Source organism: Sturnus vulgaris, chromosome 1, assembly GCF_052056855.1.
Source record: "Sturnus vulgaris isolate bStuVul1 chromosome 1, bStuVul1.hap1, whole genome shotgun sequence".
NCBI classification, from domain to species: domain Eukaryota; kingdom Metazoa; phylum Chordata; class Aves; order Passeriformes; family Sturnidae; genus Sturnus; species Sturnus vulgaris.
This window is the reverse complement of record NC_142243.1, coordinates 4,109,611-4,136,575: the sequence shown is the minus strand read 5'-3', so window position 1 is coordinate 4,136,575 and position 26,965 is coordinate 4,109,611. Positions and strand designations below refer to the sequence as shown.

General features: G+C 45.7%; 1 protein-coding gene across 2 annotated transcripts; it reads left to right on the top strand.

Annotated features, from left to right (window-relative positions):
- Nucleotides 1–1,618: 1,618 nt before the first annotated feature.
- Nucleotides 1,619–25,965, top strand: GARS1 (glycyl-tRNA synthetase 1). 2 transcript variants are annotated; one of them, XM_088155482.1, is made up of 17 exons: nt 1,619–1,913; nt 5,123–5,224; nt 7,634–7,736; nt 8,797–8,938; nt 9,533–9,621; nt 10,529–10,605; nt 11,893–12,038; nt 12,535–12,684; nt 14,174–14,336; nt 15,306–15,470; nt 17,719–17,827; nt 18,144–18,288; nt 19,485–19,570; nt 20,055–20,164; nt 21,485–21,578; nt 23,441–23,631; nt 25,605–25,965. In XM_088155482.1, exons 1-17 carry the CDS (start codon nt 1,776–1,778, stop codon nt 25,728–25,730), a joined length of 2,136 nt encoding a protein of 711 aa, XP_088011608.1. In that variant the 5' UTR covers nt 1,619–1,775; the 3' UTR covers nt 25,731–25,965. The 2 variants fall into 2 exon arrangements, with proteins under 2 accessions (XP_088011608.1, XP_088011551.1); XM_088155425.1 differs by lacking the exon at nt 1,619–1,913 and adding an exon at nt 2,115–2,365.
- The last annotated feature ends 1,000 nt before the right edge of the window (nt 25,966–26,965 follow it).

Below are 26,965 nucleotides of genomic sequence, written 5' to 3'. Positions count from 1 at the left end.
TGCCCCTGGTCACTGGAGTTTCCCATCTCCCAGGGTTCTGCCCATGTTTCCTCTACCATCCCAACTGGATGGGATTCCTCATCCCTCCATGTGAGCCAGTTCCTTCCAAGGTGATGCCACAGTCTTCACATCTCAGCTCCATGACAAGCTAGAAGGGGACTGCAAAGCCATTCTTTACACTTTTATCAGCACAGCATTAATTAAAAAAGAACTTAAAAATAGAAAACAGCCTGGCATTAACTTCATGCTAGAGCAATTTCCAAGCAGGTACACCAGAGAAATAAAAACAGCAATTTGCAGCTAAATAAAAATAACAGTTATGCATTTGAAACACAAATGCACCATTCAGGAGCAGCAGATAAATATTCAGACACGTTCATTAGGAGGTTGAGGCTGTCTCTCAAATAAACAGACAGGTACAAAATAGCAGCCTGAATACTCCAATTACGCCAACATTGCATCAGTGCCGATGCTCCTGGCTCTGGGAGTGGGAGAGGGAGAAGGGGAGAGGGTGAGGAGGAGGAGGCAGTGGGGAAAGCGTGTGTGGGAAATGTATTTTTTTTTTTTTCCCCCTCCAAGATTTGCCTTAAATTTTGTTTTATGTAACCGGTGTTTGGATTCTCTTTCACAGAGGGTTTAACTCCCGGGGATGGGAAGTTCTCCTGAGATGGGCTTGCTTGGCCTGGCTGCCAGGGAAGACCCCCCACACTGGAGAAAGCAGAGCTTGGCCTCCTGCCCACGGCCCTAAACCCACCCTGCACAGCCCCCGGGCAGCGAGGGACGGCTGTGGAGCAGCTCAAAGCAAAACAGCACCGAGCCCAAAAGCTACAAAGCCTTTGGAGCTCAAGTACTGAGGTTATTGAAAAAACAACACCGCTCTCTGAGCCCCCTGCGATCCCCCATTGTCCCCAAGGCTGGCATGTGGCTGGAACAAGGGGACACTGAGCAGGGAGGGTGTAATGTGGCTCTGGGGCTGCGGGGATGCTCAGGGACAGTGGGGTGTTCCCAACCCCCAAGGACAGCCACACTTTTGGAGGTGCCATGTGTCACCTGGGTGGGGACAGGAACCATCCTGCCTCACACACTGCAGGGGGACACAACATGGGGATGCTCAGGGACAATGGGGTGCCCCTCACGCAGGGACAGCCACACTCCTGGGGGTGCCATGTGTCACCTGAGGGGGAGCAGGTACCACCCTCCATGCACCCCACGGGAGGTGCAGTGCTGCCACCCCACACAAACCCTGCTGCGGGGCTGGGGACGTGCTCGAGGACAGTGGAGCGTCCTCAACCCCAGTGACAGCCACACTTTTGGGGTCACCTGAGGGAGCGGGGCAGGCGTCACCCTGTCCCACCCACAGCTCGGGAGGGTTAGCACTTCTCACCATATGCAAACTCCTGCGTGGGCCGGGGTGTCCCTTTGGGGGTGCCCCGTGTCGCCCATGGGGGGGTGGCAGCTGCCGCCTTTCCCCGCTCCCGCCGCGCGGGGGCGCAGCGCTCCCCTCACGGAAGGTAGGGGGGGCGCGGGAGCGCGCACCGGCGCCGCCGCCGCCTGTGCGCATGCGCGCGCGTGCCCGGCCGGGCCCCGTGCGCGCCCCCTGCCGGCCCCGCGCGCGCTCCCCGTGCCGAATCTGCGGGGCGCTGCCCAGTGCGGAAAGTGCCGCGCTCTCACCCGCGCCGCGCTTTACCCCGGCCGCGATTTCATCATGCGGGGGGCGGGCACCGCTCCGCCCGCTCCTCCTCCTCCTCCTCCTCCTCCTCCTCCTCCTCCTCCCCATGCCGCTTCCCCGTAGCGTCCTGCCCGCCCTGCTGCGCCGCCTCGCCCGCCCGCTCCGCTCCGCCGCCCCCCCCGCCATGGACGGCCCGCAGGCCGAGGCGCTGCTGGCGCCGCTCCGGAACGCGGTGCGGCAGCAGGTAACGCGGCCAGGCCCGGGGGTGTCACCCGGGGGTCGGGCGGGCTGTGGGAGGTGCCCCGGCCCCCCCCTCCTCGAGGGTTGCCCGCACTGCTGAGGGCTCTTGGCGCATCCCCGCGGGCGCTGCGCGGCCTGGAGGGTCCCCACGGTGTCCCCTCGGGTGTCCCCACGGTGTCCCCACGGGTGCGGGGTGGCTCCTCGGGCATAGACGGTGCGGGCGGGTATCGCATGTGGGTTTCCCCCCGTGGCTCTTTGCCCTCCCCACGGTGCCTGGCAGGGCTGGATCAGTGGTCAGCCTACCTGGGTGTCCCCTCCCCGGCTGGCTGTGCCCAGGAGGGGACACCCAGCCGCAGGGCCCCTCCTCGTGTCTCCTGTGTAAATCACCCTCTCGTCCCTTCGGGGTCACGCGGTGATGTCCTCCCCTTAGAGCTGAGTTTGTGCCGGGTTTCGGAGGTAAATGACGTTCTCTGTAGTTGCATATTTGCCTGATGCAGTAAGGGATGGTAATTCTTTTACGTATTTTCCATTTCATTATTCTGATTAATCTAGGTGAGTGATGTGTCCTTTTAGCTGCGGCTGCATCGCATTCTCTTCCTACCTCCCTCTTTTAACATCCTTCTTACCTGAGAAGGATTTGGTTGTCTTTTCGTTTCGTAAATAAATCTTGGCACTCTGGCTGTGTACGGTAATGGATCTTGTGGAGTTCCTTTTCCTCTCTTCGCCACCTGCCAGACCTGTGCCTGTGTGTCCCCCGTGTCCCTCCTTTAAGTGGCTGAATCCATATTATTCTCCTTAGCTGCACGCAGAGCTATGCGTGTGTCCCTTGTATTCGCATGTTTGTGTGTGTGTTTCCCCATTAAATGAGTGGATTTATGGCCCTCTAATTATGCCAGCACTTCAGTGAGTTTTTATTATGAATCACTGTACAGCATAATGCCTTGGCAAGAGAGCTGCTTGTAAATAAAGTGATGATCTCTAGAACCAGCCAATTTATTTAGTTTAAAATTCTGGGTGCTGTCGTTTGCCTTTGAGTACCAACACACCCCTTCTTTTCAGGGGTTAAAACTGGGGTGTGGGGTGCCAAGGGAAAAAAAAAATTCCAGCTGGGGCCACGCATATTGTGTTGTACAACTGGCTGTAGTAATTCTCAGAGATATTAGCACAGGAGGAAAGGGAGGGAATAACAAAGATCGGGGGTGGTTGATGCCTCTGGATGCAGGAGTCTGTGTCTGGCAGCTCCAAGAGAAGTGGCTTAATTAAACCTAAGGGACTCAGCCTATGGAGAGGGAACAGCCTATCTTCCTGCAGCAGTGCCTGATGCAATAAGCTGCCGTGATCCAGGGGTGGATCCCTCCCTGCTTTGCTGGTCTGTGGGACAAAGCTGCAGCAAAATTTGCCACATCGAGTGCTGCTGTGCACTCCTCCTCTTGGGCAGGGCTCGAGATCGGAGCTTTAATTAGATTGAGTCCTGTCAGCAGGCATAATTATTTCCTTCAGTTGTGTTTGTTTTTTTATTTTTTTCCTTCTCCTTGCGTATGTCTGAGCACTCTGACTTATAGGTCAAGACAAAGAGTTGCTGTGTGCTGCTTTTGGATGCTCAGCAGTGAGCAGGGTGAGGGCTCTGTTGAGTCAGCAGGACCTGCTTTGCTGCTGTCTTGATGTTTTTCCACTGCCGACCCCCCTCCAGCTCAACAAAGGCAATTTGGACTTACTACTTTAAAAGAAAAAAACACCAGATCAGATCCCTCCCTCTGCCACGTTACCCAGGAATGGCAATTGCAGTCCTCAGCCCCAGAGTGAAACTTTCACATTTTGATTTAAGAAGTTAACAGGAAGGAAACAACAGATTTGTTCTATTCGTGTAGCTGATGGGGTTAATCCTGACAGGATTCTTATTTTTCCTTCTCCTTGTGTGTGTTTTAATGCAGTCCTTGGAGACATCCTTTTATTAATAAAATGAGCCTTTGAACCCCTCAGTCTCTGGAGCACTTTTATCTTTCCTAATCTGATTACAGAATGGCAGTCTGTGTATTCTCTTCTCTTTGCTTTCTCAGTAACCTGTAATGTTTATGTCAGGAAAGCTCAGAATTTAGGAAAAAAAGTTAAAAATTTGTATTATGGAAATGTTGTAATCTCTGTAAATTGTGGGAGCTTTTTCCTTTTTTTCCCCTTTTTAAAATTTTTTCATCAAGATAGGCAAGGTGCAAGAAAAATGCTGAACTTGGAGCATCTCATTTTTAGAATATCCCACTTGGGGCGGCTTTGACATCTCTGTGCTTTTTCTCCAGCACCTTTGTCCGTCTCAGTAATTTAAGCTAGATCTTGGTTTTGGTGAAGAAGAGTGGACTCAAAGGAAGACTTGTAGTTAATTTATCTCGAGGAGCAAGCTGGGCTTGACAGCTGAGGATCATGTTCATAAAAGAACCCTTTTGGATGTGTGGGGATTGAGCACTTCCCTGGGCTGAAAGGGGAGAATCATCCCCACAGAGCAGAGAGACCTGTGTGGAATTGCAACAAGGTGGTGGTGGTTTGACTCAGATCAAGACCTCTTATAAGCCCACTGCAGGGTTTTGCTGCTCTGAAATATTTAGGCTTTGGGGGATTTTTTAAGGGTATTTTTATTTTTTTTTGTTGGCTTTGTTGTATCTCAAATTACTGAACTGGTTTTAAAAATAATAACAGTTTTCACTCAAAATGAACATTTTCTTTGCTTAGATATTGGGCTGCAAATATCTGTCTTCTGTGAGACTTTCTTCTGAAAATTTGTGTCCTTGCTGGCCAGTTTTGATCAGGTAGAATGGAGGAAAAGAATTCTGAAATGGCCATAAGCTTTGAAGAAAAGGGAAGGGGTGGAAGGAAGAGAAGCCTTGTAGAAGGAAAAGGAGGGCACAAAGCCTGTGTTCACCATCTGAGAATCCACTTAGGGCATCCTCAAAGACAGAAACCAGGAATTTGTGGAAATGTGATATACATAGAGTAATATAATTGCATATGGAGATGGACTAGCAGGTCTGTGATTTAACAATTTTGTGGGGTGGTTGAATTTCCCTAATGAAGTCTACTCTGCTAACTCTTAAAAGTGTGTTTCTCACTTGCACCCTCTGGAGTGCAGGCTGGACAGAAATCTCCTTTGGATTGCCAGGGAAGCTGGAAAAAGGACAGGTGTCATTTGTGGCAAAGAATGAATCTATAATGTTCTTTTTCTCCTAGGGAGAGCTGGTGAGGAAGCTGAAGGAGGAGAAAGCTCCCCAGGTGGACATAGACAGAGCTGTAGCAGAGCTCAAAGCTCGGAAGAGGGTCCTAGAAGCAAAGGTGAGTCTGGAAATTAAATTCTGAGCTCCACAGTTTTGTCTGAAAAGCCTTGAAATCTCTTCTTAATTCTTTATTGCAGGTTTGGTCTAAACAAACCTAGACTGAATCACTTCGGAAGTAGATTTTACAGGTTTCCAGCTAATTGCAATTTCATTCTTTACCTGTTACACTAATTTCTGTTAGCATTAAATCTGTGTGGAAACAAATACATGCGAGTTCAGGTTGCCCAGTAATCAAAACTGAAATTGAGTGTACATTCACTGATCTTTGTTTGCTATATAGATTTTTTTGTGCAGAGTGAGAGCCCATGCTTTTCACTGCAGTGAATTTTTGGATTCTTTGTGCGTTGGAATTCCCTGTCCTAGAATGTGTTTATTTAGGATCCACCCATTTTGCTACAGTAACAAAGTTTTTGTAGATATTTCAAGTAACCTTCTTCTCAGCCTTAGAGGTGCAATTGTGTCTCCTTTTTTAAATGCAGCCATGCTCTGAAAAGTCTTTTTGCAAATTAAATGATGGAACTTCAAGTTTGTTGTCTTTAGATTAATAAAGAAGTAAAATACACTTTCTTATCCTGTGAGCTTCCCCTCCCAGAGTGAAACAACAAAAAGAAACTCCTGAAGCTTAAAAATGGTCTGTTGTGCAGATTTACACAGGTTCTTTCTAATTTCTGTTTAATGTAAACATGGTTGTAATTGTGTCTGGGTGGTACTCTTAAAAATAAATGAATTAATGAGTAAATACACTTACAGCACTTCTCACAGCTGCCTGTGAGAATGTGAGTTTGCCTGAACTGAAACCCATTGACCCTGTTTGTCCAACAGAGTCACGTGGGATGAGCAGGTGCTGCTCTCTGCCAGGTCTGGCCTTGTGGCTGCCTGTTTACATACCTTGAACCCAATAAAATGCCATTTTTACTGGGTATTCAGCATAGGGACTGGGCTTTGAAACCATTGCATGGAACCTGCATTAATAACTAGGTCATCCTGGAGGAAATAGTATCTAGATGTTTTCCCAGTTTTGTGTACCAACCCTCAGAAGTTTGGGGGGATGTCACCAGGCAGGTGAGGGGTCCTGGAGTCCCTGTGGATGTCAGCAGGCAGTTGAGGAGTCCTGGAGTACCTGTGGATGTCAGCAGGCAGGTGAGGGGTCCTGGAGTCCCTGTGGATGTCACCAGGCAGATGAGGGGTCCTGGAGTCCCTGTGGGTGTCAGCAGGCAGGTTTGGAGTTCAGGTATCCCTGTGAGCCCCACCTCTGAGTGGGAGGATGCCTGTAGGATGCAGTGGGGAGGTTTCTTAGCACTTACTCAATTTGTGTGGGCTGTCAGTGCAAGGGTGACCTTGCAAATGCAGCATCTGCCCTTGGGAGTGCAGCACTCCAGTCCTGGGAGTGTTTCTCTCCTGATGCTGTTCCTAGCTGGGATCACAGTCCCACCTTCTGGGGAATGCAGCAGTGGTGGTTTTCAAGCCCTGTGGTTCCTTCTTGAAGATGTCAGAGCAGCTCTGAATTTGAAGCTTTGAGAAGGGTGGAGCAGTTGAATACACAGAGTAGAGTGCTTTTAAAATTAGACTTAAGTTTATTTGTCATTATAGATAATAGAAAAGGGGGAGTTTGAAATAAATGGACACACAAAACTTTTTGTTACCCAAAGGCTTTTCAAAATGATAGTCTGAGACACTTGGGAGGATCTGAATTTATTGAACTTATGGGCTTAACTCTGCCTTAATTATCAAAACAGCTTCCTGCAAGGAAACCTTTGAAGCCTGTTGACCTCACTAATATATTAGATTGCAAAAATCACAGGTTTTCAAATAAAATAGTGACTGCTATTAAACATTTTCACAGTACCTTGTCAGGGCAAGCACCATTAAAGCACTCCCAAGTTTTCTGAATGCAGACCTAAATTTTACAAAGAGATTTGCACAAATGCCTAATATCATCTCTCTGACAGAGCACAAGGATGATGGTACTTGTAATCTTCAAGTCAAAATTCTTTCATGTGAAAAACACCTTACTTATATATTCCAAGAGTTAGATGTGTGCAGTCTGAGATGGTCACTTGAAGCTCTTTTTCATAGTCAGGAGAAGGAAGAAGGTCAGAATTGCTTTGGAAATTGGCATCTTTTTGTAGTGATTGTGAAGAAAGCTGAGGATAACTTGCTCACAGGGAAAGTTAGGTCATGAGTCCACTTCAAGTGTCTGAAATGTTGCATTCAGACAAAGATGTTGGTAACTGAGCACTTGAATCTCAGTGGGAAGATTGCTCTTTGGAAAATGAAGATGTTGACAGGATACCTTTTCTTCAAAGTGGTCTTTGCAGACTTTTGACTCCCAGTGGTGAGTGAAGAGGATTTCTCCTCCTGCCAGAATCAGGAGCTATTAACTGATTTTGTTTTGCCTGGCTTACAGGAGCTGGCCTTACAGCCCAAAGATGATGTCGTGGACAGAGCTAAGATGGAAGACACTCTCAAAAGGAGGTTTTTCTATGACCAAGCATTTTCTATTTATGGAGGTATGGGTTTGAAGAAATGTACATTTTAATCCCTTTAGCCTAATGTTCTGGTCTTTCTAGCTGGGTGAAATGTGCATTCTAGCAATATTATATTAATATGGCATACCAGTTTTTTTTTATAAGTTTGCTTTAAATTTTCCTGCTTTGAGTCTGTAAGCCTTTCAAAAATTCTCCCTTCCTGAAGTGTCTGGGTTGGGAAGGGGCTCAGTTTTTGTCTTGTGCTCTCTGAATGGAAATAAGTGGACTTCAGGATGCCTGAGTGTCCTGAGTATTACATTGGTAGAAGATGTCCTTGCTGAGGGTAAGGTGTTTGGGGCTTAAGGAGATCATCAGCTCATTTATAACCATTCATTTCTACCTGAGCTTCTCTTGGCAAATTAGTCATATTATATTAGAATATTTTGAGCTGGAAGGGACCCACAAGGATCATGGAGTCCAGCTCTTAAGTGAATGGCCCACAAGGGGACCAATAATGCTCAAACCCTCTGTGAATTTTAGAACCTGTTGCCTCAGTGAACTTTGGCAATGAACTTTATGGCACAGGTGAATAAATGTGATTGTTAAACATCTTCAGATGGCTGATATGAGCATCTCAGGAGGCAGCACAATGCCTCTATGAGCACTGCTCTTTCACCTTAGATACTAAATTAAACACTCTTGTTGTTTTATTGGCTTTTTTTTTAAATCTTTGCAGCTATACTGGTGATCTGCAGATATATGTTGTATATTACTGACAGTAACACTGCTTCAGCTCGTGCATGATCACTTCCTCTCTATTCAGATTCCTCCTTCACATAGATGCTCCCATGCTCCCACAAAACTTTCCACCAAACAGAATCCATTGGTGGAGGGTATGTGGTTTTTAGAGTTGGTGGTTGCAGGAATTTATCCACTTTAGATTCTGTTGCTGCCTAATGCCTCAGTGCTCTGCAGCTGAACTGTGCTTCATGCTCATATAATGAAACCAACTGATGAAAATGCTGAGAAGGGAAGACATCTCCTCCAAATAGTGCAGCTTTGTACAATCTCACACTTCATTTTTACCTTTTCCTCTTCCCAGGAGTCAGTGGTCTGTATGACTTCGGGCCTGTTGGGTGTGCTTTGAAGAACAACATCATCCAAGCATGGAGACATCACTTCATTCAGGAAGAGCAAATCTTGGAGATTGACTGTACCATGCTCACACCTGAGCCAGTTCTAAAGTAAATATGAGCCTTTTTTTTTTACAGTGTTCTGTAAAATTATCCACAGGGATTTTGTGTCTGGGTCACCCAGTTTCACACCATAATTAGGTACCAGTGCAAAGGTCAGTGTGAGAAGCTGTTGTTCTGTAAGTCAGGGAAAGCAGTGGCACTCACGTTTGAGAGTTCAAAGCCTCCTAGCAGTCCCATTAGGTAAGAAACTGTCATTATTCCTTTTTCTAAAAGATGAAGAAGACAAGAAAAAGTGCAGAAGCTTTCATGCAGCTAAGATACAAAATACTAGAATATCTCCACCTGAATTACTGGTTACTCCTCACTACTGCAGCTGTGTTTAGTTTTGATCGTGATGCAGTTCCTGAAGGCATTAAGTGTCATCTTTGTGGCAATTTTAAGATTTAGATGTATTGATACTTTCCACATATCATATTTTCTGAGGGGTGATACTGCTTAACATGACTCTGTAATCTGAAGCAGGAGTGAGCCTGCAGTTTTTGAAGGATTTCACTTTGATAAAGATCTGTCCTCTGGGATCACACAGACCTGGGGCTGTCTGTTGGCAGCTGTCACATTCCTTTTTTGTGTCATCTCTTCCAGGACTTCTGGCCATGTAGACAAGTTTGCTGACTTCATGGTGAAAGATGTGAAAAACGGGGAATGTTTTCGTGCTGATCATCTCTTAAAAGGTTTGATTTTGTTCCAAGCTAGGTGGACCTGGGGATTTCTCCCAGTGGTACAAGGACTGGAATAGAGAATTGTTCTCAAGGAAAGCCTGCTGGTGTAGCCAGTCTTTCATACTTGTGTTTGCAGCTAATTAATCATACCATACCAAAAATCCCTTAGTTTCTGTTAGTGTCTTAAATGAGGTTCAGGATCTCTGGTGAAAACACAGTTATGTCCCTTTTTATAAAATCCAGTGTCATCAGGCTGTGAAAGATTACTGTGTTGTCTAAGCCAAGGATTCCCTATATAATAAGATTCCTGTACTCCACTGCATTTTGGTCTTAGTTTTCTTGAATTTCAGTTGCTTTTTTAAGTACTGAGAAACAATTTTTTGATGCTGTGAGGAGTCAGAATATGTTTTTCCTATGAGAGGTCAATTACGTGGCAGTAGGTGACTTTCATGTGTACCTTAGAAATAGACCTCGGGCATTTCTTTGATTTGCCAAGTCCTCACGCTTCCTAGTTTTTAAAATTTGTTTGGAAAAACAAACCAAGAAAGTCACGTGAAGGAATCTCAGAAATTAGAAGCACGTTTGAAAACTTTCTCATGTACAGCTCCACTGTGAATGGAAGGATTGTTCCACTCTGCTTAAGTGAGTTGTGCCCTCTGGCTTTTGAGCCTTGTCCTTGAAATTCAAGTATGCTGAACAATCTATATTGGCATTAGAGCAGTTTTCATGATGTTCATTAAGAATATTTTTTTGGTCAAAAAGAACCCCATCCAACCTCTGCCTCCTGTGCTGAGCAGCCTCATCAACAAGCGTGTCTCTGTGTTCTGCAGCCCCTCCCTGTGAACAGCCACCTGAGCTGTTTTATACTGGGGTCAGTGATGGAGTTGCAATATAAACTCATGACCTACTTTTCTTACAGCTCACCTGCAGAAACTGATGTCTGACAAGAAGTGCACGGCAGAGAAAAAGGCAGAAATGGAAAATGTTTTAACACAGGTGGGTGCTGCATGGGGAGGTGGCTGCTCCAGGGAGAGGGGTGATAGAGTCCAGAGGCAGTGGCTCTTTTCTGTTCCTGAAGATGCTCAGAAGTCTTTACCCCAGAGGTTCTCTCAAACACTGAAAATCTAATTGTTAAGAAATACTCTGAGCTTGCTGGAGAATCACATCTCCCTCACTGTATTGGAGAATTACTGCTTTTATATTAATTAATCTCTTGAGTGTAGGGCTGAAGCTCAGTCGTGGAGTTGATCTTCTCTGTTTCACTTCATACCCTGGCAAAAAGCTTTTACATTTGTCAGTCCCTTCTGTGGGATTGTTATACAAAGGAGCAGAGGTGGGTCACAAGTTTTGTCAGGGTTTTTTTGAGTTAGCACAGCACTGATTTGCTTTGTTCTGAAATTGTCTCGGCTTTGAAGCACTGGAGATTTGTTCCTCTGTCTCTGACACCCCACAAAGATTTTTCCTGTGTTTACTATGAGAATAGTTGGTGCTCAAGCTGACATTCCTGAACAACTGTACAAACATTTGCCTCTAGTTTCTGGTTTTTCTTTGTTTTTAATGTTTGTTCTCACGACTTCTAGGATAAATGCTTCCAAAGCCATGCATTGAATGAATGTTTCCTTCCAGAAAGAGAAACTTTTTTTATCAGTGTTTTGCATCACTGAGGAGCTATCACTAGGTTTTCCACACTACAACACTGAACTTTGATCATCCTTTAGGGAAATCTCTCTATTAATAGAGTATTTTTATATTCTGGTTTTGGATTTTTTTCCTGATATAGGAAAGATCATGACAACTAGAAATGCAGAACAGCTCTGAAAGGGCATTTGATGCATAGCTTGAATATTGTGTTTCAAGCAGCAGAAGAGAGAGATGAATACAAAGCCCTGCAGAAATTTTAGCTTTCTTCTCTGTCATGCTATATCTTTTTTGCTCCCAAACAGAGCTCCCCATGTTTTAGCTGAATCTATTCAAAGGAATCTGTTCTGGTGGGTGGTGTTGCAGTCCCAATGACTTTTCTTGTGCTTTACACCCACTCTTGAGTTCAGACTTCCTGTGGTATGACTAAATCCCAGGCCTATTACTAAAGTGGGTTTGGGAATGTGCAAAATGTATTCTTCTATCACTGGTTCAAACTTCAGCTTGCTTGAAAATTTAGGTTAGAAGGGAATATTTTGGGCAGGTGATTCAGAGCTGTAGATCACGCTCAGTAAAAGATAGAGGACATGCATTCCTGTTACCTTGTCTAGTAATTAAAACAACTCTCTTGTGTTTTGATATTAGTTGGACAATTATGGCCAGCAAGAGCTTGCAGATCTCTTTGTGAACTACAATGTGAAGTCCCCTGTCACTGGGAATGACCTGTCCCCTCCTGTTTCTTTCAATCTGATGTTCAAGACCTCCATTGGGCCTGGAGGAAACATGCCTGGGTAGGTGCTGATTTAATTCTGCTCACACTCTCCTTGTTTTAGATATCATCTGGAATAAAAATGAAAACTCTGGTGTAGCCTTCCCCTGCCTCTCAGTCCCAGCCTCCTGTAGCAGGTTAGCACTCCTTGGAGTCTGGGGGAAAGGCAGGAGGAACAAGGGGCCCTTGAAGAATCATGAAAATACTTAAAACACCCAAAATTCAGATCCCAGCTGTGCCCTTGCTGGTTGGAGTAGTTTCCATAAAGCCAGTTAATGCTGGTCTCCAATTGTCAGTGACTTCATGACTGTAGAAAACTTTCTTCAGGATACCTGTTTGAGGAAGGAGGTGAAGTTTTTTTTCCCCCTCCAGTCTATTGCTTAATTGTTTCTTTTTTGTCTGGAATTAAAAGTCTGAAGAGAAGAACTTTCACCTGTAAGTTTTGTAGCAACTGTGACTTTCTCCTTGCTTTCGCCACCCTTAAATCTTCCTGATTTTTCCTCTCCCTCATCTTTCAGCTACCTGAGGCCAGAAACTGCACAGGGAATATTCCTCAACTTCAAACGTCTGCTGGAGTTTAACCAAGGCAAATTGCCTTTTGCTGCTGCCCAGATTGGAAATTCCTTCAGGAATGAAATCTCACCCCGCTCCGGCCTTATCAGAGTGAGGTACTGGCAACTTCCTCTTTCAGCAGGAGGGTACCAGGGAGCAGGGAGCATCTTCCTTTTGTTGCAGGGTTTGTGCAAGATTGTTTCAGTTTAGTGCTTCCTCCCAGAGGAATCCTGATTATGTGTCTGGTGAGTCTCAGGCTTTACAGACGAGCTCACAGTTTAGGTTTTAAGTACAAAATTCTAAGATTGTGAGAAGTGGAATCTCTGAAATAGGTGTTGTATTAGAGATAAACTCACTTTAACTGACAGAATTTTGCTTCTGTTGTAGTCTAAAAGAACCATAAAACTCAAAGGTAGCTGTGTTCTCTACAGGACTTTGCTTTTTTAATTATGTTCGTGCAATTTGCTTTGAAACTGAAATCCAAACGTGATTGACCTTGCAGCATTATTTCCTTGTCTCAGTCCTGCAGATTCTGCAGTCCTACAGCTTGCTGCAGAGAGGAAGCTGGGAGATAACCTGACTCAGGACCAGTGTTTGTGTCACAGGATCAATCGAGTTGGAAAGCTCAGGGTTATTGGGAATTACTTTCAGTTCTGTCTTTGGATAAAAGTGATTATTGCCTTTCACTAGGGATAATCTCTCTGTTTAAACTGATCTATCCTAATTGGAAGTCTCTTCCATATAATTTGGAGCAAGAGCTCCTGTGCACATGTTGTAAACATGGCAATTGATTATTTTGTGGTGCCATAAGTATCACTGAGAGGCCATGGCATCCTTAGCACAGAGGGAACTCAGGAATTTCCTCAGTCCTCCTGTTCTGTTTTGCTCATCTGGAAATGAGAACTTCTCTCGTTGAAATCATTTTCAGTCAAATATAAATGATATGCTTGTGGCACATTTATTGGAGACTGTTATTATGCAATCACAGCAAATTACACCCTGATGGCTGTGATTTACAGTTAATGATTACCTAGAGCTTTTTTAAAGGTTCTTGATAATGAGCTAATTCAGTGGAAAGTGATTTCAAGCAAGAAGATTCAGAATCAGTCTCTGAGTAAAGATATATTAAAGACAAGTTCTTAAAACAGAACTCATGTCATTACTGTGTGCAGCAGTATCATTATTTTCAGGAAATTACCACCTCACCTGGTTATTTTTGGCACCTCTGACATGAGTTAAAGCTACTGATTTAATCAGCAGACCCTGTAAGGAACAACTGCTTCTAATATGGGCATCACAGCAGCCTGGAAAAGCTTTACAGAACTTCTGGAAGTACTTCCAAAGGTGGTGTTCTCTGCTCTGATTCACAGTGGTGATAACCACAGCCTGGAGAGCTCTAAATGAATTTGTAGCAAGTTTTGTTAGGAATTTGAAAATGAAACTAAATCCAGTGATGAGACTGGTTCATGTTCCAGTCTGCCCATTGTCCTGGCTGGGTCTGCATATGATTTTAAATTATTGGCTTGCTGTGAGAGGCTGAAGCACGGTGTTTTATTGGGGTCTAATGCATAAAATGCTTAATGTGTGTTTGTTCGTTTTCACTAGGGAATTCACCATGGCAGAAATCGAGCACTTTGTGGACCCCAGTGAGAAGAACCACCCCAAGTTTCAGAACGTGGCAGATCTCAACATCCTCCTGTACTCGGCCAAGGCGCAGGTCAGCGGGCAGTCTGCGCACGTCATGCGGCTGGGAGACGCCGTCCAGCAGGTAACCCTCCCTTCCCCCTGCAGGCACCCCGGGCTTGCTCCCTGCAATATTCCTCTCAAGGCCAAGTTACAAACTGCCTTTTTAAAATTAAAGCTCAGAGGGATGTGTCTGCCCAGTCCTGTGTTGGTCTGAACACAGTTGAAATATTCTGAATCCAGGACTGAGGGCATGGATCGGCTCCCTGCACTGAGCTTACACAAAGTTTGTGTTGTGTTGGTGCCAGCTGGGATTTACTCCCAGATTTATGAGTAGATTCTCTTCAGTGAATCAGACTGAGATCTAGGCCTGGCCCTTGCTACCAGAAGAGTGTAAGTGGTGCTGTGATAGGGTTTGGAAGTTAAGCTTCACACTTAGTGAGGAGGGACATTAAGGAATATTAATACAGGCAGCATCTGGGAATCTCATATTCAGCTGCTGACCCCCATGAGTATGTGACTTGCATAATTAGCTGAATCACTACCTGATTCATCTAATTATGAATCGGTTGATTTACCAACCTTCTTCACCCCTTTTTGTCCAACCCCCAAATGAAAAAAAAAAAAACAAAAACCCCTGAAAACTACCAAAACACTGCCTTTAAAAACATCAACAAAGCAAAAAATCCCAAAAACAAGAGCCAAAAAAAACAGAACACCAAACACCACCCTTCTGTTGTATTGCAGCTGTGAACTGTAGGATGCAGCTGTTGTAATGCCAGTGACTGCACTGCTGCATACAGTGGGGTATTTACAAGTAGGTGATCCTCAGAGCCAGTGGGTGATGAGTCCTGGAGTGACAGTAACTCACTGTTTTGGTTACATGGAGATGGTGCCAGTGGCATGAGGTGAATTTAAAGAGATGTAACAGCTCAGGGGAGACAGAACTTAACCACAAGTTCTACCTGTCACATGTCAGGTTGCCTGCAGTAGTTCAACAAATCATGACTTTGCTTCCTTAGGAATTCACGTGGGTGTTTTCTTCTCCCTGCAGGGTGTGATCAATAACTCGGTTCTTGGTTACTTCATCGGCAGAATCTACCTCTTCCTCACAAAGGTCGGCGTGTCCCCGGAGAAGCTGCGCTTCCGACAGCACATGGAGAATGAGATGGCTCATTATGCCTGTGACTGCTGGGATGCAGAGTCCAAAACCTCCTATGTAAGTGGGCAAAGTGGAAACAGCAAGGGGAGCCCCTGTCAGATCTGGTTGATTTCTGGCTTTTTGAAATTAGGGCTGGGAGTCTGATGTGTTTGTCCAGCACCATGTTGGTCTGAACACACGTAGTACAGTTGAAATATTCTGAATCCAGGAGCAAGGGGCAGCCAGCTCCCTGCAAAAAGTTTATGAGCTGTTCATGCTGCTTTGGTAGATCCAGGCTCCTTTGCTGGAACCTGAAGTAGCCTGGGGACACTTCACTGGTCAAATTTTCATCTGGAGTTAAAGGAAGCTGAAGCCTGGCGCTTTCCAAAGACTGTAACCTCTGTAACAGCAGTGGGGAAGGATTTGTTTTGCTGGAGGTGTTATTCCAGGGCAGATTGCTTCCTGCTTGAATGCTTGCTCTTCCTTTCCCTCTTCCATGCTGTGAGAAATGAGTTCACTCGTGCCAGTTCAGACAGCTGGTGCTAGAAGAAAAATTCCTCAAGGATTTGTTGTCATCTTCCTGCTGAGTCATTAAGAGCTTTTTCATTCAAGCCTTGTTGAATGCCTTTTTTCCCCTCATGTATTGTTGGTTGGATTTAGACTTACCACTAGTGATGTTTTGTTACAGCATGTTGGAGGAATAGCAGCCAGTAAAATTCTACCAAACTTAAGATTAGAAAAAAACCAAACCTTCTGCAGCTCAGATGAGTGATTTGTCTTCATATAAAAAAGATCTGGAGAAGTGACTGAAGGAATGGCTTCCTCTGAATGTCCATAGCTGAATTCCACAAGTTCACAGCCTATCTTTCCAACTAGCCCAAAACTGGACATGTGTGGGCCACACCATGTAAATAAGATTATTCAACTTTGCAAGCCTTGCCATGATGATCAGGACAACACTCAGAGAGCAGAGTGTCCAACAGCCTAACCCAGGAGTGAGAGCAGCAATCCCAGGGGTGTGAAAGCAACACCTTTGGGAGCTGGGACATGCTTTGGTTTGTAACTTAACTCTGACCAAAAATGTTTATATCTATCAGCTTGCAGCACTCAGTTGTAAGAAGAGAAGTGGTTTGAGTAGCTCAAAATCCGTTCTGTAAATTTGCTGCATACAATGGTATGTTGGTGGGTTAAGGGATTTTAAAGATCCAACCCACTCCCATGGGCAGGGTCACCTTCCACTGTCCCAGGTTGCTCCAAGCCCCATCCAGCCCAGCCTTGAACACTTCCAGGGATCCAGGGGCAGCCACAGCTTCTCTTGGCACCCTGTGCCAGGGCCTCACCACCCTCACAGGGAAGAATTTCTTATTAATGTAAACCTAATCTAAACCTGCCATCTTTTGCTTTAAACCATTCCCCCTTGTGCTATCACTTCATGGCTTTGTCCAAAGTCCTCTCCAGCTCCTGGAGCCCTTTTAGACATTTGATGAGCCACCTTTTCTCCAGGCTGAACAACCACATAAACCTGTATTCTTTTTTTCTGAGAAGTAGCTGTAACACCCTAATAGCTTAATTTATGTAAAAATCCTCCAGTATACCCTGGAACACCACGATTGTCAAGCACAAGGATTTTTTCTGTTCACACAGCTTTTCTGATACCCTGCTATATCACTCCAGCTTGGAAAACCAGACAACATCTGGCTGTCTGTGCATCCCACACTGATGTGACAGTGAGTGGGAAGCAGCTGCTGAGCCTTGTCTTACATGGGATTGTCTGTTAGGAAATCCAGAGGGAGGTTATATTTGCTGCTTCATCAACCCAGTGTGAAAGGTGTTCTGAGATTCCTCCTTGCCATACATGCTGAAATATTGAATTGAGAGCTTCCCTTGCAAGTGATCTGTGCTGTAGCAGCTCCTAAGTCAGGCTTTTGGCCATTCCAGTGTGGTTGATTCCCTGTTGTGTGTCCCATGGCCAAGTAGAGCCCTGGGAACACGATGCCGTGTGTGCCTGTGGCATGTGAGTGATAGGACTGTGTGCTCTGGCCCCAGCCTGAGGTGTTGGCACGAGGCAGTGCTCTGCCAAGCCATGTGGAAAAGGCTGGCCCTGAACACAGGCACTGGGTAGATGACTGATTGTTTCCTCTGGAAACAAATGGAATCACTCAAATGAGGGAGCAACTGGTGAGGGAGGGCTGCTTATTGTAACAGAGCTAATTATGTAGAAAAAACAGTCATGGGAGCATGGAGGGCTTAAGGGTGAATAAACAGATTTGATGGTTAAGTGGACAAAAAAGTGAGCTGGTGAAAGCTTCCAGTTTTGTTTTTTCAGGGTTGGATTGAGATCGTTGGCTGTGCTGATCGTTCCTGCTATGACCTTTCCTGCCATGCCCGTGCCACCAAAGTTCCTCTCGTAGCTGAGAAGCATCTCAAAGAACCTATATCCTTTCAGAATAAACCAGCTTCTCCTCAAGTGGAAAGGCATTGGACAGGGAGATGTCTTAGAGATCTGCACAGCTCTATTTCAAGTGACATCTGTATATTTAACAGGGAAACCTACAACTACAGACCAGTATGACTTTGGGAAGTGACCTGGAAAGAGCTGAGCATTTGTTACTCCTTTCCTCTCTTGGGGCAGAGTTCCTTCATCCAAGTAGTGGAGGAGATGTCTTTGTGTTGTGTAGCAATTAACTTTGACATAATGAAGGAACCAGGTCCTGCTTTGTGCCCTCAAAAGCTCCTTAACTGCATTGTACAGAACAGTCAACATTGTTCAGTTTGAGGCAAATAAGGGAGCCATTGGCAAAGCTTACAAGAAGGATGCCAAGGTGGTGATGGAATACCTTTCCATGTGTGACGAGTGCTACATCAGCGAGATGGAGCAGCTGCTCAACGAGAAAGGGTGAGCTGGCTCTGTGGGTGGTACCTTCCTCTGACATTGATGTGAACTCCAAAGGGCTGCTGCATTTATCTGGGCCACCTGAAACCAGTTTCCTCGTGAGAGCAGGTTATGTGGGTCATCTGAGATGTGTGAGTGCTGTCCCTCTCACCAGGCACTGCTGGTCACCCATCAGCATATCTCTGGATGTATGCACATAAATATTTATCTGTGTGGGAATGAGCTCCTGGCTTTAGTAGGATCATCACAGAAGAGAAACAGTGAAATGGGAATTGTTTACCTGCTTCCTCACTCTGGTTTGAGAGTGGACCAGGACTGACTTAAAACTTTAAAATTAAAAAAATAATTCTGTTACCGATGGCACAAAATAGTTAAATGAAAAGCAAAACTTGCCTGAATATCTTCCAGTATTTAGTGAGCTGCTGCTTCCAGTGTTTAGTGACCTGTTACAGTCTTTGATTTACTGTGGCAGAAATTTGTATGATTTTCTTTGACCTGCTTTCCTGACTACACGTGCAGGAGCTGGAAATATGAGAAGTCTTTACAGTTGCCAGATTTGGCTGAAGCAGGTCAACAGCTTAGGAGAAAGCTAATGGTGCAGTAATAAAAAAATAAACTTAATTTCCTGCTTGAAATGGTACAAGGTGTAAGATCAATGAATACATTACAGAATGGTAGCATTTACATTTTCCTTTCTTCCTCTGAGCTAAAATTGATTTCTTTCACATCTCTATGACTGTGAAAATGTAGAAAAGAAAAACAGTAGAACTCAAAATGGGCAGAGAAATTATTGCAGAGAAGAAACAGTCCATCCAGAATCTCCCTGAAATGGTTCAATAGATGAGTTACAAGCAATATTCCTGGTTTTATTGATAGTCCAGTGCCTGCTTTGTGTGCCTCCCTTTTTCTCTTTGGTGTATGGGCTTCATCATGAGAATTTCCCAATTGACTTTGCTTCAGGCTGTTAACCACAGCCAAGTTCACTGTGATTATAAAAATGGTTGCTTTTAATGTGCATGTAGTAATTTTATTATTAGTGCAAATTTCTTTTAATGGGTGTGCTACATGTTTCTTTCATCTCTGGGGTTTTCCCTGCTTCTGTCATCCCACTCTCAGAGTCAACCAAATGATGCAATTAAGGAAATAAAACTTGTTTGTTTATTGCTTTAGCTTTTAAATTACTTATTTTTCCTTTGCAGGGAATTCACTGTTGAAACTGAAGGGAAAACTTTTCTATTAACAAAGGACATGGTTACTGTGAAGAGATTTCAGAAAACATTACATGGTAAATTTGATTCTTTGTTGTTTGATCATCATCAGGATACACTTCGAGTATGAACTTCATTGGTAGCATTGTCCTGTTAATATTGTAACACAGCATAGGAAAAATGCCAAATGTAATTTCCTTGAAATTTAAGAGTAGGAAGGCTTTTGGAAAGTCAATGACTGCATCTCCACTGAGCTTTTGTCCTGATCCAGGAAATGGGGCTAGAAGGAAACTTTGAAAATGCATGGATTTAGTTCTCAGAGAAGCCAGAGAAAGAGCTCTGAGTTGTTTTCTACAGCCTAAATACATCCTGTACGTGAGCTAAGTCCAAATCTCTATTACAGGTGTTTGTATTTAGAGCAGAAACATTTAATCTTTTATTTCCATGAACTCATCTACACATAACCAGAACTTCTGAGCAGAGACACAGCATCAGCAAGCACATCTTTTTCTTGTGTCTAAACGCATTTTTAATGGTGATGTGTGTTATTTTGTGTTCCAGTGGAAGAAATCATCCCAAATGTCATTGAGCCCTCGTTTGGCATTGGAAGGATCATGTACACAGTGTTTGAGCACACATTCCGCATCCGGGACGGAGACGAGCAGAGAACGGTGAGTGGCCCTGAGGCTGGGCCAGCTGCAGGCTCCTGACATCCCCTGGCATCCAGGGAGAGGGCTAAAATAACACTGCACAATGCCCACTAGAGATGGGAAAACCCAGGTGAGGTGTGGAATTGCTGTTTTTGCCAGAGTACATGTCATTTGTACATGAGAGCATTGTGGGGCCATGTGTGCATGTGGCTCTCACTGGATTGCTGGCAAGGAGGTGAGAAATTCCTCCTTCTGGGTCCACACTTGGCAGTGTTCCATTGCTCAGAGAGAGGCATATCTTCAGTGTTTAATTTCCTTTCTTTCTGCTGATTTTCCTGGAATCATACTTCTGTGCAGTAGGATGAACAATGGATTAACTGTTTGCTCAGTCCCCTGTGAAATTCAGCCTTCTCTGGTTCTAGACACCCCTAAAACCTTGGCCTGAAGCTTTGCTGTAGCAGGGGCCCAAGGGAAGTGTTTATTACATACAGAGCTTCCTCCAGCCAGTGCCCAGATGTGGTGCTCTGTGCCATTGCTGGTGGCCCACGAGAATCTGGCTGGAAACTTGGTGCTGCTTCCTGCTCGTTGTTCCTGGCTCCTGGACTATGTTCATAAAAAAAGAAATATAATAAAAGTGCTTCTTTGTGTCTCTGGGTGCCACAGGATGTGGTACATTTATGACTGGGGGAACAAGGTTCAGGAGCCCAGAATTAGGACACAGTTGACTCTGAATCCCAAACTGCTCCTGAAAATAAAATACTGGATTTACCTTCCTTCTAGTATCCATTTACTTTTTACATAGCCTGGACTGCTTTATATTGTGGTACATCTCACATGCATTGCTTCTGTCCCTTTTATACCTTGCTGATTTCCAGGAAAGATTTTATTTTTTTTCCCTCACTTCTGTCACATTTTTATTTTCTGAGGGTGTCTGTGAAGGGTTCTAAAAACCTTTTTGCTGCATATGCTCCATGTGTGTGGAGTCTCAAACAGGAAGTTTGGTTTAGACTGTGCATAAGACTCAATCTCCTGGAAAGACACCTCCACCCTCAATTTTTCTGTAATTCAGATGAGGTTAAATTTCTTTAGGAGGGCTATAATGGACCTATTTTGGTGGGAGGTAACATTTAGCTGTCAGGAGATAAGGGGGAATGGAGGCTGAAGAAAACCAGTCCTGCTCCAGTGGTGTGAGATGTCGCTGCTGATGTCTTAGAGTGGGTCAGAGACTCCCCTGGAGCACTCACCCTGCCTCCAGCCTCAGTCAGAGCTTATTCTCACCTCCTAAGATTCTGATGTGACCATTAAACTTGTATTTACTTGTGCTTTTCCTTTTTTCCACAGTACTTCAGCTTCCCAGCTGTGGTAGCACCGTTCAAGTGCTCCGTTCTTCCTCTGAGCCAGAATCAGGAATTCATGCCTTTTGTCAAGGAATTATGTAAGTGTGTTAAGCACTTTGGGTCTGATGGGGCTGTGCACTGGGAAGAGAGGTCTCTCAAAATAGCACTAGGATCATGTGGCTCTCCAAAGTGCACAGGGAGAGTTGTCAACATGAATCCACAAGCTTTGGGTGTCCATGAAACTCTTCAGCCATACCCAAAAAACCCACCACCATGACCTTCCCTGTGTTGGTTTGGAGTGTAAAAGACATTTCTTTTCTTCCTTATGTGTCAAAAAGAAATCTTTCCCACTGCTTAGGAGAAGCTGGAGCAGTGGGAGTTTTTGTTTTGTTATTAAAGTTTGCTTTGCTTTTATTGGCCACCTAATTTATTGAGTCTGTCCCAGAGCTGCTGAGCCTGCAGCCTTTCTGTCAAACTGCTCCCTGGTAGTGGGTGTCATGGTGAAAGAGGGACCATAAAACAGAACAGATGAAGGGTAGGAACAGGGCTTGCATGTCAGACAGTGCCTTTTGCTGTCAGCACCAGTTCTGCTTGAGACTTTGTCTCCCTGCACTGGATGTGCCCTGCACACTGAGGCTGACATTTGGAGTTAAAGCAGAGTTGTGGCACTGATGACAAGGGGAAAAACTTGGTGGCTTTGCACTTGGGGTGAGAGTTGTGGAGATCTGAGAGAGAAGGGTGGGTTTGGCCCTGTGGTCCTACAAAGAATGGAATACTGGATGTTTTGTTAGAATAAAATCAGGGCACTGAGATGCTGCTTGCACTCAGGACAGGCAGTGCCTCCTGAGGGTGATGCCTAGAGAGGCTGACCTGGAACAGAGGCTAGAGAGTGTTAAAGAAATAAAGTAGGTATTTATTAAAAGGCCTTCAAGGATACACCTTGGGCAGTACAAGAGCACGGCTGAGGCTACACCCAAGATGGACACCTGGTTATGAGTTTTCACACTTCTATGAGTTTTGGTCTATTTACATATTGGAGTCAATTGTCCACTTACAGCTTCAGGTTATGAAGTCCAGTCCTCCCAGATTCTCTCCTCAGTTCACTGCTGTTTGCACTTTTTGGGCCTGAAGCTGCAACGGTGTCCTTGGTTCTGGGGCTGGAAAAGGATTGTTTTGTCTGACTAAACCATGAAGAGAACTTGCTAACACTATATGAAGTTCAGAGTCACACACTAAGGCAGTACAGAATCTGGAAAATATAAAAGCTAAACTTAAGGCATCGGTCAGGGGGAGCCTGTGCTGGGCTTGTGTAACAATGTACTGGTTGGAAAGCAAAACCAGTGAGAGTCAAGTCAGAAATACAATTTAATAGGAAAAAAGAAAAAAAATAAAATACATGCAATAGTACAAAAGAAGACTACTGACAGAGTCAGAATACAACTTGACATCCTGTCAGTCAGGGTGTTGGTAGCAGTCCCATTCAATGGTGGCTGCATCCTCCTGCAGTGACAGATGCTTCAGTTGGAGCAGTGCTCCTGTAGAAGGTGCAGTTTTCCCCTGAAGGTCCAGTGATGATGTGGAAGGGTCCGATTTTCCTCTAGGATCCAGTGGTAAAAGGCTGCTCTGATGTTCCAAATCTCACTTTTGATCTGGGTAGGAAAGGCTTGGCTCCTTCCCCTGGGTGGAGCATCTCCCAATGGGATGATGTAATTTTATCAGTCATACAGTGGGGCTCAATGGCCATTAACAGAAGATATCTCCTGGAGAAAGGATGGGTTGTGGAAGAGATAAAGAACACTGCCCCACATGGTTTTTAACAGCTGTCCCATTAGCAGAGAATATCTCCCAGAGATAAAGATCACTGCCCCACCTGGTTTAACAGGTGGTGATAGGATACAAACTTTGGGGCACATCTTTCCATGGTAACCCAGGACAAACAATCCCTGCTCTGTCCCCGCAGCCGAAGCACTGACCAGGACTGGGATCTCCCACAAGGTGGACGATGCAGCGGGGTCCATCGGCCGGCGCTACGCCCGCACGGACGAGATCGGCGTGGCCTTCGGCATCACCATCGACTTCGACACCGTGAACCGCAGCCCGCACACGGCCACGCTGCGCGACCGCGACTCCATGCGCCAGATCCGCGCCGAGGTGAGCCCAGCCGGCTCTGCAGCACGGGGAGGTTGGGTTGGATTTCAGGAAATAGCTTTGCACGGAAGGAGTGATAAAGTGTAGGCTGCTCTAGGAGGGTCTGTGGAAAGAGAGAGGGTCCCTCAAGGGATAGCCTTCTAAGGGGGTCTCTGGCAGGTCTCCTGGGCTCCAGAGAAACCTCAGCAAGCTGTGGCTACAAGTGATCAGCTCTCAGTGATTCCAGCTCTGCTTGTGAGGCTATCCCAGGCTGACTCAGGGACAGAGAGCATCATATGGCGATTCCACAGACATTCCTTTCTTATCCAGCAGCTCTGTGAAGGGAGCCAGGGACGACAGCTCCTAGAGAACTGGGGGAAAAACTGGGGTTTTTATGGGGGAAAGCAAGGGTGGTACCAAGGGGGAAAGACCAATGGGTTGCAAAGGATTAACATGGGTACTAGGGCATGGTGGGATCACTGAAGACTTTGGGGATAGCTCACCATGGTAAGATAAGGTGTGCCAACCTAAGGAGCCTCCTTCCAGGAGAGTTAAGCTAATCACAGCCCATTCAAGGGACATCCCTTGAGGGCAAGGCTGCAGGTCTGAGTCAGAGCCTGGCAGGCCCATGAGCCTCCACAATAAAGTCCTGGAATGGTCTTCCAGGGGAGGTGGTGGAGTCACCATCCCTGGATGTGTTTAAAAAAAGACTGGATGTGGCACTTGGTGTGATGGTCTAGTTGAGGTGTTAGGGCTTCAATGGTCTTGAAGAGCTTTTCCAACCTAGTCATTCTGTGAATTCTGTGCTCGTTTTGGCTTTGGGGACAACATCCCCTGCTGCTTCTGATCTGTTATTAATCCTGGTGGGAGCTGCCTCCAGCTCTGTACCAATTTAGCTGTTGTGAGAAATCCCCAGGAACAGGTACCAGTCCAAGATGCTGGCCCAGCTGATGAAGTGAGAAGCTTTTGTTTTTCTTGTGTGCAGAGGTGTTGATCCTACCTGAAAGCAATGCCTTGTGCTGATTGTACTGCTCTTCAGAGTGCCTCTTAGCAAGTGAAGGCTGCTGAGTTAAAGCATTAACTGGGTTGTGTCTGGATTTCAAAGGCTGGGCTCCTTGTAATCCACAGGCACCAAAAGGCAGAACAAGGAGTTTGCCTCGCAGCTGGTGTTGCCTGTGCAGCACCAGAGGAGCTGATGAACCACTGCCCCAAAGCTGTGTGTGCTCTAAGAACGCTCTGCCAGTGTGGCTGTAGTGCAGGCTGGAATAGCAAAAACCTCCTGTGATGGGCTCTGCCTCTGCTCAGAGCTGTGCATCTGCAGTCTTGGGGTTTTCAGGTTTTTCTTCTCTCCCTGATCCTCTTTTCTCCCTGGCCTTCGCCCTAGGCACAGGAGGAGATGGTGCTCACCTGTGAGGCTGAGTTGTAGCTACCCAGAAGCACCTGCAGTGCCTGGGGCTGCTGAGCTGGCTGGGGTTTGGCTGGCTGTAACAGGCAGTGCCAGTTCCTCAGGGCACCCTTCTGTCTCTCTTGTCACCTGGGTGACCTGCCACTGCTGACCAGCAGAGATGAGACTTCACTATCCTTCAATTTCTGCAAATACTCAGCTGTCTGGCTGATACTTTGCACCATGACAGTGTGCTGTAAGGAGCAAAGAAAAGGCAACTTGCAGCTTTGTGCTGCTTTTACAGTAGGCAGGGCCTAGCTGAATCCTGGCTGACAGTGTCTTTTGGATGTGTGTCTTGTGGTTTTTTTCCCTTCCCAAACTGTAGCACAACATTACCTTGCTTTGGTTAACCATTTCCTTCCTTGATCACTGTAATAACAGATAACAGATTGATCCAAGGTGTCCTAATTAATGGTTTTCTCCCCAAAAGTGATATTCCAGGAGATATCTTATACCTGTTCTATTGCTGATGTAAAAACTGCCCACATTGCCAAATATCCAGCTTGGTTTTGGTGACTTTGTGTTTCTTATGTCTTTGTGGCTTTTCCTGCAGATCTCTGAACTTCCTGCCATCATCCGAGACCTGGCCAACGGTTTTATCACCTGGGCTGATGTTGAGGCAAAATATCCACAATTTGAGGGACAAGAGACTGGCAAAAAGGACACAATAGAGGAATAAAGAAAAGGACCTGAAGTAAAATCCTGTCAAAATGTCCACTTTTTACTGTTCATGTTAATATGAAATAAACTTACCGTGTATTATTCAAAACTGCATTGTTTGTGCACACAGGGACTGTTCGGGTTTTTTTTTTTCTTTTCCTCAGTTGATGACCAGATTTAACTTTTAAAAACGGAAATAATTGCAGCCCAGGATGAAGGTGTTAAGAATAAAACCACCATTGTATATGCCTGCCTCTCTGTGTTCCTGCAGCCTCGTGCTTTCTTCAGAAATACCCCTTTTTTCTCTCATTTTTGCCCTCCTGCTTAGGGCTGTGGGTGTTACAGGGTCATGCACAGGCTTTCATCTGGGTTTGGATCATCCTGGACTCTGGTGGGAGATGGTCCCAGTTGCATGGGCTGTGTTTGTGGAGGGGTGATCACAGTCCCAGTCCTCTTTTCTCCACTGTGGTTCAAGCAGCCACCTCAAGAGATGGGTTCAGTGCTCTTTTTTTGTCTGCAGGTTTTTAATATCTGTTTAGTATCTGTGTTTGTACAGAACTGGGAGCATTTGCACGTGGGAGAACGGAGCAGGGGTGGAAAATCCCATTCCAGTTCTGCTCCCTTTGGACACGGTTGGTTTCCTTGGCTAAGGGAGCGAGCAGCAAAGAGCTGGCAGGGTTGTTTTTTCATTCAATGTCTTCTGGCAGCAAGGGCTAAAACCAGAGCGTGCCCTGAGCAGGTGGGAGAAGAGCCAGGTACCTTTTCTCTTCCCTGGGCACTGGAGGAGTTCAAAGCCCTGTGCTGTTGGAGGACTTTGGATTTGCAGAGCCTTAAACTCTCCTGGCCTGGGCCAGGTAGGAGAGGCCTCACCCCTCTCTGAGTCTTGCAGGCTCTCATCCCACTGAGGAATTCCTGGGCTAGAAACCTTCCCCTTTAGAGGCTTGGGAAGTGTTCTCTGAGTTTTTGCTTGGGTTTAAACACTCGTTTAAATATGATTTAGAGAACATGAATCCTGGGATGGTTGGGGTATGAGGGGATATCAAAGATCATGCAGTTCCAACATTGTGCCATTGGCAGGGCATCTCCCACTACCCCAGGCTGCTCCAAGCCCTGTCCAACCTGGTCTTGGGCAATTCCAGGGATCCAGGGGCAACCACAACTTCTCTGGGAAACCTCTGCCAGGTTCCCACCCTCACAGGGAATAATTTCCTCCTAACACCGCATCTAAACCTGCACTCTCAGCCTTTCCCCCTT

What these genes read in the sequence shown, in the direction of transcription:
- GARS1 (XM_088155425.1), top strand. Translation starts at nt 2,141, where the DNA reads ATGTGGGTTTCCCCCCGTGGCTCTTTGCCCTCCCCACGGTGCCTGGCA. An exon ending in TCCGGCCTTATCAGAGTGAG is followed by an intron (nt 12,685 to 14,173) that starts GTACTGGCAACT and finishes CGTTTTCACTAG; the next exon opens with GGAATTCACCATGGCAGAAA. An exon ending in CAGAGTCCAAAACCTCCTAT is followed by an intron (nt 15,471 to 17,718) that starts GTAAGTGGGCAA and finishes TTGTTTTTTCAG; the next exon opens with GGTTGGATTGAGATCGTTGG.